Consider the following 21,400-nt stretch of genomic DNA (forward strand, 5'->3'; position numbering starts at 1 on the left):
TTTTTTCATGTATGAAGTTCATCACTTAATTCAAATAACAAATAAAATTATCCAAACATAGGTTTTTAACCTTTTTTCCACCATCAATTAGTGCAGTGCGATTCACATTTATGTACATAGTTTAAATACCTTCGCCAGTAAATCCCTTTACAAAAAAAAAGAAATACAATTTACACTTAACTAAACAAAAGAACCAACCTGAATAGTCACCGACGCATTAGTATTGCTTAGAAGAGATCGTCCACCGGCGTTTGAAGTCTGAGTGTGTATAAATTTGGTATACAGTTGGTGTAGATAACGTAAATAAGAAAAAGAAGAATAAATAGAAGAAGAATAAAAGAAGTGTTCAGAACTAGCTAACAGTATAGGTTAGTGTTTTCACCGCCATAAAATCCTTGTAAGTGTGTCATGTGTGAGTAGCAAAAACCCAACGAAAACAAACAATATTTTACCACTGAGGAAGATCAGTATTTCTAAATCATGGGAAACAAAAACAAAAACACAAACATAACAACAAAATATTCTAGGAAATTACCGGCAAAAACTTGTTAGCCGCAGCGGCGATTGCCGCTGACGAGAGCTGGAAATTATTGGGTATTACCATTCCTCCGGGTGACATGGAAGTACGCATCGCGCCAGGGTTGCCCGCCGACCGAAGCGAACTGACTGGCGCCTGGGACGTGAGTGGCTGTGGACGGCCACCGCGGGCCCGCAGCGCAGCCGCCTGAGCTGCCGCCGATAGCTGGTTGATGTTGACCGGATTGATATTGTTGACGGACTGCACCCGCTGGTTCACCATTGCCAGATTCTTCTGCTGCTGTGCTGTCATGGCCTGAGAATAAAATAGAATATTAGTTCATTTTATTTGATTTTAAAGGTTCGCAAAATATTATTATTATTCTACAGGATTTCAACACATTCTCTCAAAAATAGAAATAAACTTTTGCTCGGAAATAACTTTGTTCCCCGGGGGGAGTCACATACCTGATAGGCGGTTGCCGTTCCCACGAGTCCATGTTTCGGCTTGATGCGAGGAATCTTCGCCGGGGGTTCCCAGTCCAGTGGCGGGTTGAGGTTGATTTCCGGTCGGAACTTTTTCGCACATGCCACCGCATGCCGGGCCAGCTTCGATTTGCCGTTGTCCTCGAACGGGCAGTTCGGACACGCATGGTACATCGATGCCTTCTCCAGGCGACCCTTGATGTTGTGCATGGCCTCCATGTGGTAGAGGATGTCGTGCGGGGGGCGGGTTTCGTACGAACAGAAGTTACACTTGTAGATGTAGTTGCGCATGTGCGGCGTCTCGTAGTGGTGGGCCATTGCCAGGGCCGATTCCGACTTAAAGGGACAGTACTCGCAGCGTTTGATTTCGAACTTGAACGGTCGGTTGTTCTCTTTGCTGAATTCCAGATTCTTAATCAGGGAGTTGATGGCCATCTGGGTGCTGGCGGAGGGTTTGCCCTCACGGTCTCGTTTTTTCTTCTGCTGCCTCAGCAGATCAGTCTGTACATACTCCTGGACCATATTGATGCCAATGTTCATGAAAAACTTCCCCAGCGGGTTCTCGAAATAGTTCTCCGATTTTTTCAGATCAGTCGGTGCGTTACTGCCGGTAGAAGTGGTACTTGTACTGGTCAGATCATCCTTCGCGGGGGTGATTATGTGTTCTTTGATCATTTCAATGTCTGATTTGGCTTCCTTGATGAGAACTCTCGTCTTGTTCTCATCGTCGGATGCTTCATCGTCCGTCGAAGTTTCCAGTTCATCCCAATCATCATCATCGTCGTTGTTTCTTTTCCGTTTGGATTTTTTCTTTTTCTCTGTTTCGGATTCTACTTCTGGATCGCTAGCGGACGACTTCTTTTCGCCGCTTGCAGTTGAAGCTTGACTGTTCTCATCTTCGGGTTTCTCTTCTTCTTTTTCGGAATCTTCCAGTTTCTTGCGCATTTCTCTGATTTTGGCTTCCAGTTCGCTTACAATCTGTCGGAGATTTTCCGGTGGCGGTTTTTCGTATATGTAAGGAACAATGAAGGACGGCGCCTCTAGGACAAACATATCGTCCGTCAGGGCAGGTAACAGTGGTGTGACAGGGGCTAGAGGTGGCGGGTTGGTTTTCGAAATAAGATGCGCAGCAGCCACCGGATTCAGGACGCCCCGGGGTGAATTGAATGAGCTGTTTGGAGAAATTCCGGTGGGTAGTGCCGAGAATGAACTGTTCGAGGACTTTGGTGTAATCGGACTGGATGTGATAGAAGTGCTTCCTATGGTGCGATTCATCAATGAATTGGTATCGATTATAACCAGAGTAGGTTCTTTTGTGTTCTGACTGCCAGAAAGTAGAGACTTCTGAGTTTGCGGTGTCGTTGGAAGTTGACCTTTGAAGGAATTTTGCTGCAACGATTGATTGATTGATAACCGAGGCTTTTTAGCGGCAGCAATATTCAACGGGTCATCGATGATTTCTTCAATATCATCATCATCATCGATAGTGGAAATATCTTGCGTCAAGGTACTTTTCCGTACTCTGGAGCTTCTCCTTAAAGAATTATCCTCTGCTTCATCCTTCTTCTGAGTAGGTGAATTGCTGGATGTATCATCGCCATCTTCATCATCAATCACAACACAGTCTTCCTCTTTATCGCTTAGGATTGTCACATCGTCACAATCGCCATTTTGTTTGGCAGTTCCGCCATTTGACTTACTTGACATCGAAATAGTATCGTTTGATTTTGAATTTCCGTCCATGCTATCCGTCGCTACACTTTTACCAGGTTCAACCGGGTCATCTTCATTCTCAGAGTCCGAGTTAATACTGACCGGTTTGTCACTATCATCATCAATCACATCGTTATCATCTGTCTTATCTGTAACGCTGTGACCATTCGTAGATGCATCAACATCCATGGCTTCGTCGCCACTTTTGGACTTCGAATCTTCATCCACAAGATTCCCAACACTTCCGCCCAATGGATCATTTCCATTTTCACTGACACTTCTCGATTTTACCTCGCGATGAGTCGCTTCCTGTTCATCAACGTCCATCGACTCTACAGTATCATGGTTCTCGTTATCCACTCGAACCACCTCGGGTCGGCTCTCCTCCGTTTCATCGTCAACGGCCTCATCCCGCGAAGTTTCATCTCCTTCGCCTTCCGTTTGACCGTTGCTACTGCTTACCGGCTGAGAAGTTTGTGAGTTCTCGTCCACCTCGCTGCCTCCTCCACCCCCCTCGCTAACGTCTGTTGTGTGAAGTTTCGCGGTCTTGACGGCATCCGCACCCGACGTAACCTTTGCGATCATAAGTCCGGTAGTGTTGGCCGTCACTGCGCCGCTCGGTGGTTGTTCGTCATCTTCGCCAGTACCGTTGAGTTCGCCATTTTCCTTGACCACCTTGGGCGATGGCGGATGCTCGCCGGCAGCCGCTCCAACTTCGCCCATTTCCTCGACGGCAGCGGACAACGACGCCACGGTGAACGGCACGCGATGCGGATTCGCGGTAACAGCTGCGGTTAGCGAATCAGTAATAACTGTGCGGGATGGAGAAAAAGAGGAAAATTTTAATTAGAGAACTGTCCAGTCAACTTTTTGAAATACATAAAATTGGAAATTACGATGGCGGTTATCATTTGTGAATCTTGGCTGACTTGGCTCTTTAAATTTATTTTTCCATGCTGCATGAGGGTGCACAAATGCGCGAGACTTTACATGATTTTACGATGATTTACATACATTTCTGCTCCAATCAGCTGAATCTCGTGAAATTTCGTAACAAGTGCTTTTTAGTTCCATACCTACTAATTTTCCACTCGAAATATAAAGTGAAAATATTTGTTACAAAGAATATAAAACTCAAACTAAAGTAAATTTTAATTTTTGCCCCAAATAATAACAATACTTATCAATATAATATATGAAACGAACATAACTACAATCTTCAATGTTTGGCTCCGGCACAATAGAAAATGTTGGCTTCAGTTTGACAACCAAATCGATTCTATTCGCACCACCCAGATTCAGAGTAATGTACCCTTGGACAGAAATACAGAATAATTTAAGCGTTATGAGTTCATAAAAAAAGGCGAGAAGGAGCAGGATGGACATTGTCGACGACGGTCAAGCTTTGGAATCACCAACGCTGGACGAGATTAAGAAGGCTCTAAACTAGCTGTATAACAGTAAAGCTGCTGGGAAGGACGAGATCCCGTTCGAGCTTCTCAAACACGGAAGTGAGCAGCTGCATCAGTCAATTCACCACATTATCCAGAAAATATGGGAGAATGACAGTGGCGTCGCGTAACCTCACTTTTTACCTGTGCACTGACCCAAAAAATGAAAATTTTGATATTTTGACAGCCCAAAGGGAAAATAAAATTATCAGGGTCGTTTAAGCTAATCAAAATTTAGTTATTCTATGCATTTAAGCACACTAATTCCTTAAATTTAAGTCCAGTGCACAGGTAGATTGAGGTTAGGGAAACGCCACTGGAGAATGAAGAACTGCCTGCCGGCTGGTTGGAAGAAAGGGCACAGACTAAAGTGTGCCAATTACAGAGGGATCACCCTTCTGAACTCGGCGTACAAAATTCTGTCGCGTATCCTGTTTAACAGACTGAGACCGCTTGAGGAGTCCTTTGTCGGCGAATACCAGGCAGGTTTTCGTGAGGGCTGATCAACGACGGATCAGATGTTTAGCCTGCGGATGATCCTTGATAAATTCCGGGAGTACAACTTGCAGACTCACCATCTGTTCATTGATTTCAAAGCAGCGTACGATTCAGTAAAAAGAATGAGCTGTGGCAGATAATGTCCAAACATAGTGGCTCCGGGTCCAGGACGTTAGGCATAATGGACGTTAGGCATAATGGACGTTTGGCATAATTCTGCCTTCTTTATGTCATGGGCTGTTGTTTGGGTCATTTTATGCCTAACGTCTGTTATGCTTAACGTCCATTATGCCTAACGTACTTATGCCTAACGTCTTTATGCCTAACGTACTTATGCCTAACGGGGTATACCCGTGGCTCATGGGCTTTGCGGACGACATCGACCTCATTGGAATCGATCTTAGAGCAGTAGTGGAGGCTTTTGTCCCGTGAAGTGAAAAGACGTATTGCTGCTGCGAATAGGGCCTTTTGCGGATTACGTAACCGGCTTAGGTCACGCAACATGCAAACGGAAATGAAATTTGCTCTATACAAAACTCTGATTCTACCAGTGGCCCTTTATGGACATGAAGCATGGACTTTAAAAGAGGCCGGCCGGAGAGCTTTCGGGGTTTTCGAGCGAATGGTGCTGCGTACAATACTCGGGGCGAAATTAGAAAATGGTGTGTGGCGCAGACGCATGAATCATGAGCTGAATCAAGTATACAAAGAAGAAAATATTGTGAATCGTATAAAATACGGCAGACTTCACCGACCAGCCCAGTCAGTTAGTGCGAATGTCAGAAGAAAGAATAGCGAAAACAATATTCTACAGAAAACCAGATAGGGGCCGGCGACTTCGTGGAAGGCCACAAACACGCTGGCCGCACGCGGTTGAACCGGACCTGGGGACCCTGAACGTTCGGGGAAACTGGAGGAACATCGCCCAAGACCGACGATTATGGAGCTCTACAATACGCCAGGCATAGGTGTATCGACGCTGTAGCCAACCAGGTATCCAGGTAGGTATAAGTTCATCAACAGTATGAAGTCAATTAGGCTTTTGAAAAAAGTTCTAGGCAAATTAGACCAATGATTTTTTTTAAATTTTTATTTAAGTGATTTTTTTAATTTTAAAATTAAGTTCATCACTGGATTAGACCAATGACTTGCAGATGACATTCTACAACACTGGTCGGGATCGTCATAAGACAGTGAGAAAAGGGTCCTACCAAATGAAAATATCGTGAGCTCTTTGATCATTTTCGCATGAAAAGCGCTAATGAAAGGAATGTGTGCTTTGTTTTGAAAATAACATTTCTGATATACATATTTGAAAAGAACTGCTGAATCCGCTACTCGCAAAATGACATCCGCAAACCAAAATCAATCCAAACAAAAATATGGTTATTTTATTCTAAAATACGTTTCATCAATGCGAAATTTAATACTTTTGCCTCTAATTTATCGGCACATTCATCAATAAAAGATAAAATGTAAAAATATCACCCATTTTTTTTTATTTCTTTATTAGAGTGATTTTTGCCTTTTTCGTACAACAAAGTTGTACCAGAAGGCTATAATTTCACTCCAAAAGTGTGTATGTGTGTAGCCCACAAATATTTTTTTTTGTTAAACGCGTTTTATATAAAAGGGCTTGACAGATTCGAGTGAAACTGGTTTCATTCGACGGAGCAAATTTCCTAGTTGGACACTATTGTTTTTTAATAAATCAAGCAGTTTGGATTATATGTATTTTTATTTTTTTTATCAACAAAAACACAAATGCACATTGAATCATTAATCATTTTAGCCGTGGCGCAACCCACGGTAACCCACGGTAAGTAATTTTTAAGCAACGTACTAGAATTGCACCAAATCTTTTTACCGCCGAAATGTAGGCAATAAGCACTGCATTTACAACAATAATTCGAATTCAACAAATTGAATCGAGAAAGGCATCATCACCACCGGTGGATAAATTTGGGTTTTAATATTTGATTAAGTTCATCACTGTTGAAATCCTTATTCAGATTGCTATCAGAAATCAAGGTGGGTGTGGTCCTTGATTTCAATCTAGGATAAAAATTACTACTCCTGGCCACGCCTATCTTCACCGTAACTTGGGAGAGGAAGGAAGTGTTGATGTAGTACTTACTTAACGAGAGGCCACCGACTAAGCAACACCCTCGTAAGTACCACGGAGTTGGATATTGGGGAAGGTATTCGTTGGGTCAGGATTTGCCTGTAGCTGACAATGTGACCGTGGTAGATCTTACACAGTAAAACACCACGCAAAGGTGTCTACCCAGCGTTACGGGGGGCAGGGCTGGTAGCGATGGATACCGTTCAAAATAGTGACTTTAGTGACCAACGATGACAAAAAAGTGACCAAATAGTGACTTTTCAATTGCAGAAAAAGTGACCAAATAGTGACTTTTAGATGTTGTTTTGAACCGGGTGTAGAGTTGCATTAGCATTGTTACGGTATAATTCGTAGATTGCAAACTAGTGTGTTATTTTTGAAATCCTTATGTAGAATTCTATCAGAAATCAAGAAAAGGCAAAAACAACAAAAGCATGATGATTACTGCTACTGGCCACGCCCATCTTCATCGTAAGAAGGGAGAGGATGAAAGCAGGAGACCAGCGTCTGCGACGCTCTCATGAGTTTCACACAATTATGTGGATGATTATAACAACATTTGTTTTTTAGTATGAGCTCGAAGTTACAGCTAAAGAATTATGTAAATTTATCTTATAGATTCCTAGACTATTTGGACTCACAAAGTTTATAAATAATTGGTATGATCATTTGATTGAAAAAATACAAAATAATGAAGAAATTTTTAAAATACGATTTTACCTGTTATTGAACTATGGTTTAATAACAAATTTAAATGAAGTTTTTACCGTGGCATTCTGAGGAAAATTTGGAAAATCCAAAAACCAATCCAAAAATTCTAATAAACTTTTATATCTAAATTGCAGACTTTAGTATTAAAGTTAATTAAATATATGTGGCCAAAAAATCTCGAGTTAAAAAATCTTTTAAATCTAATTAGTTTTTTTGGTTTTGTTTTAGATTTAAAAACTCCGACCAATTCATTCACCTCCACACTAGTTTTTTGGGTATCTTTTCTTAATTGTTAATAAATAGAATCACTTCTACAATTTTTTTTTTCGAGACTTATCTCGAAGGGTCGCAGGGCGGATTTAACAATCATAAACGGATTTAACAACCATTTAACATCGACGCCCTTATTGCTCATTATTCTACGCAGACTACGTGGTTCTGGTACCAAAACTCCTAAATTCTGTACTGTTTACTTGAGGTTCTCATTTCGCATTTTAACAAAATTCGTGAAAAAAAGATCATAGTTGACATGAATCGGGAATAACCTGACGATTTCCACAACACACTTGGAACTTTTTGGGTGCATATTTCCCTAATTTAATATATTGCTACCAGATCCACATTTGATTTGATTGATCATGGGTAAGATGACCGTGCACTTTGTAGTTCCGTGATTGACCAGAACAATCGTAATTGCACAGTGAACCAATGGTTGGAAGCATGGGATTTGCTCTCCAACCTCAATGTACGCAGTCCGAAAGCTCTTGTATTTTAAATGAACGATAACGGTGCTGGTCACATCCTCACGGTCTATCGAGGATGGGAAGGAATTGATAATGCAGTCACTCGCCCACTGTAAGCCGAGAACGCCTCTGGACTCGCCACGAGTTCATGCGGAATTTTATTGAAATCTAGGGGTTTTCATGGCATAGGTTTGAGTTGGTTAAAGGGTTATTGCTAATGTGGTAGTGATGGAAAAATGGTATATGTAAATTGGACGCCAGAAACGAGCTTTGTCGCTCAGATATCGATGCGCCAGAACTAGTCAAGATGAAACGTAGAAGATAGAAATAGAAAGGGCATGGGATTGAACCCACGACCTTTTGCGTAAGAGGCAGAAGTGGTAGCCATACCATGACCACCAAGCCCGTTAACACATTTGATTTGGTTGATCATAATACCTAGGTACAAATGATTTTTATTTTGAACTTTTTTACAACAGGCAATGCAAAAATAGTGACTTTAGTGACCATTTTCCGAAAAATAGTGACTTTAGTGACTTTTGGATGCAAATAGTGACTTTTTAGTGACTAGACTCAAAATAGTGACCAAGTCACTAAAAAGTGACTCGCTACCAGGCCTGGGGGGGCTCAATAAGTGTTTTTTTGCCATTTATAAGAAAGCACAAAGTATCAACTCTGTTTTGGCTTGATCTGACATCCTGCCACTAACGCTTCTGCCACTTCACCCAATTTAAAAAATCTGGGCAATCATGAGGACGAAACTTCGCAAACATCCCAAAATTATTAACAAGGAGCTGGAGTTGAAGAAAATTTGGGTAAAAACATTAGTATAGCACGGTATTCAATTTTGAGCGGGTATCAAATAAAAATTGTAGAAAATTGAGGAGTGGATTCACATTTTAATTTGCTTAATTGATTGCCTTATTACAAAGACTTGCACGCTGGTAAGCATTTCCATCGAACAAGTTACCATTGCTTTTCAACGATCGTCATCAAATAGTTTTGGTTGGGTCCTGAAATGTTGTGACAAAGTAATCATTGGTGACTTGGTAGATTGTCATTCAATTTTAACACCATGCTGCAACGGCTGCAACAGTTTTTCGAAGGCATAATACCTATCCATTCAGTTTGTTTTGTGTAATTGCCTGTTGAAACTTTTTTGATTTGAATGCCTGTGTATAAGTTAGGTTGATGATAACAATATGTTATTAATTGCTTGTAGTTTAAAGATGTCCATCATTATTGTAGCGCCATTGTAAATTAGTATTAAGTTATTCAATAAGACCACTAAGGTCAGTTGAATGTGAATAAATAAATACAAATACAAACACTTATAATTTACGTATTAACGTGAGCTAACTTTAAGTTGTTTCGATTTAATTATAATACGAATGCGTTACGAACACAAATTAAAATTTTAGACGCTACTAAAAAATGGGTAAAAAAAGATTGTACAAAAAGCTTTCGCAAAGTAAAATAGTTCCTGACACTTGTTACCATGGTGAAGGATACTAGGGTTTGATTTGATGACCGGGTCCGGTCTGGGAAGTTTGTCGCCTTCCCTGGGCATAAGAGTTTTATCATGCTAGCAATGCGAAAATAACAACTTCGCTTTGAAACATTGGCTGGCTGCACGACGTGGGATCGGGGCTGGGGACCATAAACGTTCGGGGAAACTAGGGGAACGTTGCGAAAAACCGACGATTATGGAGCTCTACAATACGCCAGGCATATGTGTATCGACGCTGTAGCCAACCAAGTATCCAGGTAGGTATTGCTAAACAGTTTTTTCTTTTATGTTCAAGAGATAAATAAAGCCCCAGATAAATCCACCTAGCGGTGATGATGCCTTTCTCGTGCATTATAAAATGTATAGTATAAAAAAATCCCAGAGCAAATCTTGTGAAATCGAAGGTCTTTTTATTGTTGTATTTTTTATTTCTCTGAAATTTTGCAAATACATACTTTGTGACAAAAAAAATGCATCATTACTATTTTGACTCTAGCCTAACTTTTGACAAGGGACAAAAATATTTCGACCATTTTTGAAAAACCATCTAATTTAAAAAAAATATAACTTTATTATCTGCTACAACATATCAAAAAATAAAAAAATATTGAAAAATTCGTTTTCGAGAAAATCGATTTTTAAGTTTTATTTTCAATGTTTGAACATTTTTTTTTCGCAGTGTATATTTTTTTCATATAGCCCCATTGATTACCTTAAACTTTGCCGAAGACATCAAAACGATCGGCCGTTTTCAAGTTAAATTTCATTGAAGTTTTCAATGTGTTTTTGCCTAGGCCCCTGTCAAAAGTTAGGCTAGAGTCCAAATGGCAAACCAATTATGCAAATTATGTTTTTTTTTATCACAAAGAATGTATATCCAAAATTTCAGATAAATCAGAAAATACAAAATTGAATTCTCGAGAAATAAAAATCATGATTTTACAGAGAATTGCTCCCCATTAGAAAGGTCAAAAAATTCTTTTAGTATTGTCTTTATTAAGGAGACTTTCAGCCCTAGGCTGATTCTTCTCCGGAAGAAAAGAAAATATTTTCATCAATATGGACATGTTTTTGCATTCATTTAGGGGCTGTCTAAATACCACGTGGACATGTATTGGTCGGATAAAGATACCCCCTCCCCCAGCGTGACAACTGCTCTTACAAATTTTCAAAAAATTGAAGGGACCGTGGACATTCGCCATACACCTCCTTCCTTTAAAGTGTCCACGTGGTATATGTACAGCTCCTTATATAAATACCCGCCGTTTTTGACAAAAAAAATCTTTTTGAATGATATCTCAATAATTCCGAAAGGCAATGTCCGATCGGGCCATTTTTCAATAACAAACAATGGAACCGATGCCCCGTCGAATGCAACATGTTGCTAGATAAGCGGACAATGCTAAGTTCAAAAAGTGTGCCTACAAAATTTGTACACATACACACGCATCCATACACATACTTACACACATATAGGCATCGGCTCAATTCGTCGAGCAGAGTCGATTTATTTATAACACTATGGTTCTCCAGGCCTTCTGTAAAAAGTTCGTTTTTAATGTGATTTACATTAGCATTAGCATTTAGCAGTTCGCACAAATTCGTAGGTGGTTCAAGCCAATACTATTGTATGAGAGTGAGCGTGTGCTCAGCAAAATAAAAAACTGATATCCCGTCGAAAATGAGGTTTGATAGCTGGGTTTCGGCAAATTATTAACTGATTTTCAGCATTTTTGACAGATATCTCGACGAAAATTATGTTTGCTGGGGCTCGGCTGAGTGAAACTCGGTAAAAGTTAAACAAATTGCTGAGATCTTGGTAAAAAAAAGTGTGTATGAGAAAAAAATTAATCAGTCACAAAACAATGGAATGAGAAAAAATTACTTAGAGGGTGATTAGGGTTGCTTGTCAGTGTTTGGAAACAAGAAGCTTTTTGATGTTCTCAAGTCACGGTTATAACTTTTTGTATTCTTTAAAAGTGAAGTTATGAAATACTTATTTATTGCTGGTAATTTTTTATGAGTTTTCTTTTCATTCAACCAAAATAATGGTTATTTAATCAAAATAGTGAAAAAAAATGCATTAAATATTTCAGACCACATAAACACAAACTGTTATTATTTACACACTTAAAAATATAACGTAGCGGCAGCATATCGAATAGACTGGATCGAACCTCTAAATATGATTTACGCAAAAAATGAAGGAAGTTATGTTGATCATTTGAAGCTTGCGTTTCAATTTTATGTATATTTGATTTACTGACAACCAACCCTACTCACCCTGTAATTAAGTTTGATGAAAGATACTTTTTAGTGATCAACTTTAAAATGTGACTAACTACTTCGCATCTTAATTCAATTACATTTATTCTGGAAAATTGGAAATTTCTTCATAATCCACGATAATGTTTAAAAAACCATAGACGGAATTATTTGCAGAACTATTTTGATAAAAAAAATTCTTTGAGCTTTTAAGTCGAGTCAAGTATGAGACACTGAAGACGGCCTTACTGTTGAGGTCGAAATACGTATCTGTCAAAGGTACAACCAAGTGGTGGAATTAAATGGAATTGTACAAACTCGTCTTATGACAAATTGCAGAACTAGTTTATTATGATTGATTGTAATAGTCACGAATAAAGTTAAACGGCTTCATAAATCATATTTTGATAAAACATCATTTACAACATTTACATATGCGTATGCAAAAAGAATTCAATTTTTTGACTCCATACTAAGCATCAGTAATTCATTGATAAATTAAGTGTCCCAAGCAAAACAAACAGAATATAACTGTAACTACCATTCCCGCACCCCGGGCATAATAATAATCAATTAACATACATCATCATCCGCCCTGCAATCGCATCTGGGACAGCTACATAATTCGCATTGAAACCCAATCCATTTTCAAAAACGACAGACTCTCGGAAAACTAATCGATAAAATCTACCTTTCAGAATCCCCCTGCCGACGTGCGTCCCTTCCTCAACAAGCTACCGATTGCCATTGCGCCCTTCACTTCCCAGCTCTCTGCAGATGTTCCACGTCATCCGGGGATCATCGCCTACGAAACCGAGTAGCAACAACAGCAAGAATAAACTCGCCTCATACCAAGACCAACATGATTCACAGATCGGCAGAACCACCGAGAGGTGCACACCGCCAGCACCAGATGGAAGCACCGATACCTCCGGTAACTATAACAGCTGCTGCGTCTACCACCGACCCGTAGTAAATATACAATCATAACCGGGCGCTTGGTTGATGGAAAAATCCAACAGCAGCGGACTAAAATGGCCGACCTGCGGAGCTGTTTCAACAGCAGCAACACAACCCAAGGACTGCTGCTGGTCCACAGAGGTAGCAGCACGATTCTGTTAGATCTCAAAACGTTGCTCTAGGGGGGACACGTTGTAGGATGCCAGAGGAATCTGGTGCCCGGAGCGGGGAAATCTGGACTCGGTTAGGATCTGTCCCCAAATATAGCGAGCGCTGCAAGCAAAAAGCTGCGGGGCTATTCAAAATCACTATGCGAGCACTCGGGGCGATGTCGACGGACGGGTGGTGGCCGGTCAGGGGAGGAACGACGTAAGCAGTATTTTTCAGCTAACAGCCATCAAATTGAAGCGCAAAACGTCGGCCAGCGCTGACTAAACGAACAGAACGTAAAAGCGATAGCGATAGAGAGGAGAAAATGCCACCGAAGAAACAAAGAATCAATGGACGAGGAAAAGCATGGTTTAGTCCGGTAACGGAGATGGAGGGTGGCTCGGGGGGATTATGGTTACGCCGGATTGATTGATACAGATCCTGGATTCGGGGATGACTTTCTAAGATCCAAACTTTTATGCACATACAGGGAGTACAATATAAATGCCCCAACGTATCTATTTCAAAAGTGTTAGATCGGTTTTTAGAATATGTAGAATTAATACAGACTAGACTTTCACTATTACGGTCTAGTTAGAAATTTATTTTTCAATTCTTTCAATTCTACGTTCAAGATTAACCCTTTTTCATTTGAAACATCTATTCATTTGATTATATTGACTTTAGTTACGTAGTAAAACTTATGACTTTTTACGTTACTTTGGGTATTATTATTCAATCATATTTTAAACTTATGTCAATATTATTATCATAAGAACGAAGGGTTTTATGAATCAATGGTCAGCGTAGCGAAGAAAGGAGTAGGATTGCTAATTCGGAAAAGGCAAGTTCGATCCCTCGGGCCAGTCAAAGATGTTTTCGAGGAAGAAATATATATAGGGTATTGAACATCAATTGTGATTGACACACAAGTTACATATTCATGCAATGGCAGATGTTCGAAAATTTTCAATCAAAAACTGTGAAAGCGCAAATAAAAGACTATGTGAATAAGCAATTTGAATTTCAGTTTGACTGCAGGGCTGAAGAATTATTCTTCAGTTTGACTGAAGAATAATAAGAAGAACCCTCTGTGATTACACTTACCACGAGTTCATGCGATTTTTTTTAGTGAAATTTGTTAGGTTCCGTTATGGTTAACGGGTTGTCAATGTGATATGAAGAATGAAATGCAAAAAGAGAGGTTTTCGTTCAATTTAAATTTCTAGCAGTCTAGCAGAAATATAAAAGTAAGAGTATGTAACATGGGATGATTCGTATAAAGCAGAAGAGGTTGGCAAATGACCACAAAACCTTATCGTGCATTATTAAATCTAATGGGAAAAGCACTTACATACACAACACACATACACAAATACATACAGATATCTTCTATTTTTTCGAACTGCGTAGATTAATATATAAAAATAGGGGCCACTGATTCTGAAGTAAGTTTTATTTTTTAGTGATTCTATAACATTTACGTACACTTAATGTACAAAAATGTGAAAAAAAGAACACTGGGTCACTTTCTGCTTTATTAATGTGAGTTTCTAATTTATAAGTAATAGTTTAGCACTGGTCCTGTTCAGACTATTTTTACGCTAATTGTTTTAGGTATCGAGGCTCCCGTTTCTTAGGCTTCCAGGCTTCGTTTCTTGAAGTTTTTTTCTAGATCTTTTCGGGACATTTACAAGACATTACCGGAAAAAAAATTAAGTTCCACAAAAAAAATCTAAGTTTTTCCAATATTTATTTGGAAATTATTTTCGGATTTTTCACAGCAAATACTTTGAAGTTTTCACGAGAGTTTCTCTGGAATTTTCAAGGGAATTTCAATGAATTTCCAAGTAAAATTGTTCGGGATTTATGTGGAAAATTCTTCGGAGTTTACATGAGAAATTGATCACGATTTTCCCAAATCAATTTCTATTTTTTTTTATATTCAGAATATGCGCGGAAAGCTCGGAATTTCTTTTGATTATTCTTCTAAATTTACACAAAAAAATCTTCGAAATATCCTCGGTTCAGTGAGATGGAAATCGGAACAGTTCCTCTAGTTCGGAATTTCGAAAGAAAATTCTTTGAAATTCGCACGCAGTTTTTTTTTTTAATTCCTGTTTTCATTGTCCATAAAAAATCTTTTACAGTTCCACGCGAAATTTTTGAATAGAAAGAAGGGACATTTGGCCAAACATATTCCGACGGAGAGCCATTTGGCTTTCGCGTTAAGCCGAAAACCATCGAGCATTTAACCGAATAAGTCATCTGGCCGAAAAAGCCGTTCGGCCGAAATATTTGTAAGATTTGGCCATTTGTCTGAAAATGTCATTTGACCGAATGTGTCATACGATATTTTCAGCCGTCCGTCAATTTCTGTAACTTGTATGTTATAGAAAGGGTATTTTGGCAGAAAGAATAATTCGGCCTGAAAATGTCTTTAGTGCCAAACAACTAGTCGACCAAACGGCATTTTACGCGAAAATAACCTTTTCGGCTCAACGACTTTTTCACCAAAATGACCAGTTCAGCCGAACGACTGAGCCATCGGGAAAGTGAGTACAGTGCGTGTGTTATTCGTCGCGAGCAGAAGAAAAAATAACTTATTTGATATTCGGTGGAACATTCACTTGTATTGTGCTTTGCTCCGGTCGAGACAAGTGCGATCTTCCATAGTTTGGAGTAGCTATCGGGCAAGTGATAGACTGCTGCGCGTCGATTCGGTCGCTCGAAGCGCGATCTTCCTCAGTTTTCATATGCCACCAGGCGTGCATGGTTTAACTTTTTTGTCATAACGAGAGAGCAAATGTAATTAATTAGTGTTATATCCCATACCATAGATCGCATCGCTTACCGAAGTGAATCCAGATAAGCTATCCTTTGTAACTAAAACGATATCCAATCCCAAGACAATCGTGAAGATGCAGAGGTATTCTCGGTTTCCAGTAGCAACGATAGTGGGACTAGCAATGCTTTCCATCCTATATGGCCGTAAAGACAATAACAGCGCCTTAAAATATTTGAGCTTCCCAAACGTTTACAATGAGAATGGGTAGCTAACTCCAAGCCCCATTCATTTGGTGTTCTGCAAAATTTCGCAAGTTCTAGTCAATCACGGAGTAGCAATTATGCTCATGCTCAAAAAGACCATATCAGCCGAACGACACTTTCGGTTGAATGTCCATTTCGACCAAATGGTCTTTTCTGGCAAACGACCATTTCAGCCAAATAAGCTTTTCGGCCAACCGACTTTTTCTGCCAAAAGAACAGTTAGGCCGAACGACATTTTCGACAAATAATATTCGGCCAAACAACTTTCGGCGGCGGCGCACACCTCTTCTCATGATCTCGCAACGAAAATTCGATAGGAATGTTGTCTGAAGATATTTGATTCATCTTGTCATACTTCAGAACACCCAACATTCAATACTCAATAAATTCAATGCAATTAGGGGCGGTGCATATTCCACGTAGACAGTTTAGTGGGAGGGGGTGCATGGCGAATGTCAACGGTTCATACAAATTTTTGAAAATATATATGAGCAAGTTGTCCACGCTGTTGCAGGGAGTATCTTGAACTAACCAAAACCTATCCACGTGGTATCTGTACAGCCCCTCGTATGTCCCGGAATACAAGATGGACCGACTTATTCGACTCATGAAGGTTTAACTTTTTAAACTTGTTTAACATAATCACAGAATTTGACCTTCCCAATATCCAATTCCATGGTACTTATAAGTGTGTCGCTGAGTCGGGGGCCTCTCATTAAGTAAGCACTACATCAACACTTCCTTCCCCCCTCCAAGTTACGGTGAAGATGGGCGTGGCCAGGAGTAGTAATCCTCATGCTTTTGTGATTTTTATCCTAGATTGAAATCAAGGACCACACCAACCTTGATTTCTGATAGCAATCTGAATAAGGATTTCAAAAGAAAAACATGAGTATCACTAGTGTCCAATCTACGAAGTACACCGTAACTAAGGATGTTATCGATCATTTAGTAGTTTGTCAATAGCTCTCTCAAAAACTCGTTGTAAGAATTCAATTAATAACGGAGTTATAGCGCAAGTTGCAGTAACTTAAACTAAATTATTGGAATTTTGTTATCATTTAGTCTAAGTACTCTAAGTTACTGAGAACCCTGGATATGGAATTGATGCTTTGACCCACATACGGACCATTATGTCCACTGGGTTGTCCCCTGGAAGATCCGGAACATCCGTAAAAATGGTCAATTCGTAAATTCCATCGTGAAGCGACGGGAATTGAAAACCATTTTTATCGTACCCTGAGTATAGAATTGATGTTTTGACCCACATGCGGGTAAAATTCCATACTCAGTACCAGTTCCACTCCATACCAAAAAAATCCCGTCGCTTTACTATGGAATTTACGAATTGACCATCTTTACGTATGTTTCGGTTCTTCCAGGGGACCAACCAGTAGACACAATGGTGGGTCAAAGCATCAATTCCATAACTAGTGTTCGGCAGAAAATGGTTCTAAAAAAATCCCACCGCTTCGCAATGGAATATTCGAATTGACCATTTTTACGGATGTTCCTGATTCTCCAGGGGACACAATGGACGTGGCTCAAAGCATCCATTTCATGCTCAGCGTTCAGCAGAAAACGGTTTTAAAAAAATCCCGTCGCTTTATGATGGAATATTCGAATTGACCATTTTTACAGATGTTTCGGATCTTCCAGAGGACCAACCAGTGTACACGATGGTCCGTATGTGGGTCAAAACATCAATTCCTTACTCAGGGTTCGGCAGAAAATGGTTCTAAAAAATCCCGTCGCTTTATGATGGAATTCGCAAATTGACCATTTTTGCGGATGTTCCGGATCTTCCAGGGGACCACCCAGAGAACACAACGGTCCGTATGTGGGTCAAAACATCAATTCTATATTCAGGGTTCGGCAGAAAATGGTTCTAAAAAAATCCCGTTGCTTTACGGTGGAATTTACGAATTAACCATTTTTACGGATGTTTCGGATATTCCAGGAGACCACCCAGTGGCCTCTGAATACACACACTTCTCTGAAACCACACACATGCGCATACATAAACACAGCGATACACACGAATATACACAATGTGCATTACAAATATAAAAACACCCACAGCCACATAAATGCCCATTATAAGGCCGTTGGATACCCGGATACCCCGTCACCCATCTACGGTGGGAAAAATCGTCACTCACATAAGGGTTAAAAATGTTTTTGACGAGTTTTTTGATTTTTCAATTTCGGGTAACTTTGATCAATTAGTTATCTATAGAGAAAGCGTATGCAATCGCCTTAAGGTAGGCCATTATAGTTAAAATCTCTTACGCTGAAGCGATGTGCATCGATTGTTTCGAGAAAGACACCATCACCGGCAGTGTACTTATCTAGTTTTTCAATCATATATATCAAAATTGCAAAACAAAAACTATGGATTAACCAAGAAAATAAGATTACTTCAAGACAAAATTTTCAAAACGACTTATCTGCTTTTGTAAACAAAGATTCAAACGATGATTTGACGAATCTGATAGCTTTCCCACGCAAACCAACACCATCAATAGGTAGGTGAAGGACTCCGCTTCACGTCGTTTTGAAAATTTTGTCTTGATTTATCACATAACTATAGGTACGAGCTTATTTTTGACGTAAACTACGTCTAAGGGGAAGACTCGGATACAGGGGGTAAAATGAAAATTTCAAAATTGGAGACCGTCACGAAATCATGTAAGATTTGTAACATCCTTTGGGGCCGTACACATATTACGTAAGCACTTAGGGGGGGAGGGGGGCCCGTCATTTTCTTACGCACCATATAAATAAAAAATCATTTGTATGAAAAAAATCTTACATGGGGGTAGGGGGATCGAAAAACCCAGAAAAAATGCTTACGTAATATGTGTACGACCCCTTTGTCTTTCAATGGACTTTAAAGATTTATATATCAATCAATTCGCAAACTCTCCACCAATTTGCCAGTAGTATTGAAACTTTTGATTTTCAACGCTAAACTATTGAAAATGTTAGTTCTTTCATGTATCATGCATCTCCTAAAGCAGTAGTGTCGGTGGGGTGGTTCCTTCTTTTCTATATAGAGCGGAATGATAGGATCAGTGTACTATATTTGGTTTTACGTAGTTTACGTCGAGCGGTCGTGTCCTGTATACAACCCCAATTTTTTCGTTATTATACTTGTTTTGAATGTTTTTTTTGCAGCTTGCTGTGAGTTCAAAAATACTGTTGTTTTTATTGTTTAAATTTTGGCGAGAAATAAATACAAATTCATTCCAAGGTTATATCATTTTGCAGCAAATTTGGTCAAAATTAAGATACCTAACTCACAAACAGTAATTGTAAGTTGTGATAACAGGAAATAATATTTTATTCATTACTTGAAAATGGTGAAGTGAAACTGATCAATCGGGGTAACATGATCAATGTTCCCCCGGATTACGGTACTATAAACAAATCGTTTATTAACATGAAAATAAAAATGAATGCTTTTTTATACTTTTTTCAAAGTGGCGTGATTTAAAGTGAAGTGATTTAATTGAAAAATAGAATTCCAATGCATCTTTGTACAGTAAATGTAATCTATTTTGAGGTTCAATATGACGATTGCCATCAAAAATTTTAGAACGATATTTTTGTTCATCACTTTCCACAAGCTACGAACTCAGGTTGTTGGCACCCCTTGTGGTTTTGTTAGAGGCACACTCGTGTTATTGATCAGTCGTTAAATATCGAAAAATCGAATCACTAGAAATCAAGATTTTTATCACCAAACATGACCATTTTGTATGAAAATCAGCGAATATGTTATAATTATTTCCGTGGGTGAACTGAACAGCCTTTATGTATTCAGCAAACTATCTCTTATTTCGCAAAAGTATGATATGCTGCTCATTAGTAATAAGCTTTCAGCAACCCAGACGTGTCATTAATGATTTGCCGTCTTTCTAATAACATCTTTGTGAGTGCCGGAGACGAGCCAGCCTCGGGCTGAAAGTCTCCTTAATAAAGACACACAAAAAAAAATCTTTGTGAGTATTTGAACAAAAGAATATGAACATAGTATTTTATTTAGTATTAATATTTTGCAGTTGGGGAAGTCAAGAGATCATTGTCATAAGTTTCTGGAACTAACAATCATCTATGTTCCTTCAAAAGGAATTCAGTTCGGTGACCCTAGACCTGTGCATAGCTAAAGCAATTTACAGCTTCAAAATGTATCTTTCCAGGTCCAGGGACCAGTTTTCACAGCTTGAAAATCTTGCTGATTTGCTTAACGTGTGGGTTTTATGGTAGAAGTTTACGTTGACTCATGGTTTTATGCACCGTTCGCCCTATCTGCTTCGCGCAGTGACCTAAAATGTATTGCTGATATTGGAGTATTTGAGTCTTACCCGGAAGCTGCTGGAGCTGCTCATAAAAAGTTTGAAAATCACGTGTGGTACTCATTGGCCTGTTAACTTTCTTTTGAAAAATTGGAGCAGATTTTTTAACCTATTAGCCTAGGCAATGTTGATCCAAACAAAAAATTAAACGTAGCAGAATTGAGCCTTTTGCTCGATGAGCTGACTGCCAATTGTAAAATTTCCCAAAATATTTTGTATTGGAATGATCTTTTATGACCAACCAGCCAATGAGTGGAGCACAAATCTTGAATATCAGAAAGGGTCCAGAAATTGTATCTTGAGATGGTGTATGATCACACGGAGCGAGCTAAAAAAACTCATGCAATATTATAATAAATACTAATCATATCATGCCAAAATCATTATTACCAGAAAAAAAAATCAGGTATGATGACACGCCGGGATTGTTGATTACTAAAGCTATCAGTACACTGTTTGCCATAATGACAAATATTTGTCAAGTTAGCCTGATATCCATGTCGATTTCTAATCGGTTTGATAGATGTCCTGATCAACTTGGCAAATATTTGTCATTATGACAAACAGTGGACTGCGGGCTTAATGAGTAGCATATCGATACCTATGGCGCATGCACTACAGCAGTGTGCTCGACGATGCATGGAGGCTGACCTCTACTTCTATTGCTTCAGGTCCATTGAGGGGTCACTTAGCGTCCACCTACCAGTCTGAAAATTTCAGGTGCTCAATTTTTCATTAATATGAAGGTTATCCAGCTACGAAACCATAACATTTTACAGTTTCGCAAAATAAGGGACGGCCTAGATACAGATCCCATTCAATTTTGTCAACACGTTCGGTACATTTATGTTTCCAAAGTT

The 21,400-nt window shown here is 39.3% G+C and overlaps 1 protein-coding gene across 5 annotated transcripts in view; it reads right to left on the minus strand.

Moving 5' to 3' along the window:
- Window positions 1-21,400, minus strand: part of LOC134210683 (MOG interacting and ectopic P-granules protein 1) — a 65,343-nt gene that overhangs the window by 12,873 nt on the left and 31,070 nt on the right. For 2 of the 5 annotated variants that reach the window (XM_062686878.1, XM_062686879.1), the window contains 3 exons: window positions 985-3,527; window positions 536-832; window positions 199-258 (listed from right to left, as the gene is read on the minus strand). In XM_062686878.1, coding sequence (XP_062542862.1) covers window positions 199-258; window positions 536-832; window positions 985-3,438 — 2,811 coding nt within the window. In that variant the 5' untranslated portion in view covers window positions 3,439-3,527. The remainder of the gene's footprint in view (window positions 1-198; window positions 259-535; window positions 833-984; window positions 3,528-21,400) is intronic. The other 3 variants (XM_062686881.1, XM_062686882.1, XM_062686880.1) reach the window with 3 other exon arrangements.

The sequence above is a fragment of the Armigeres subalbatus genome, chromosome 2, assembly GCF_024139115.2.
Source record: "Armigeres subalbatus isolate Guangzhou_Male chromosome 2, GZ_Asu_2, whole genome shotgun sequence".
NCBI classification, from domain to species: Eukaryota; Metazoa; Arthropoda; class Insecta; order Diptera; family Culicidae; genus Armigeres; species Armigeres subalbatus.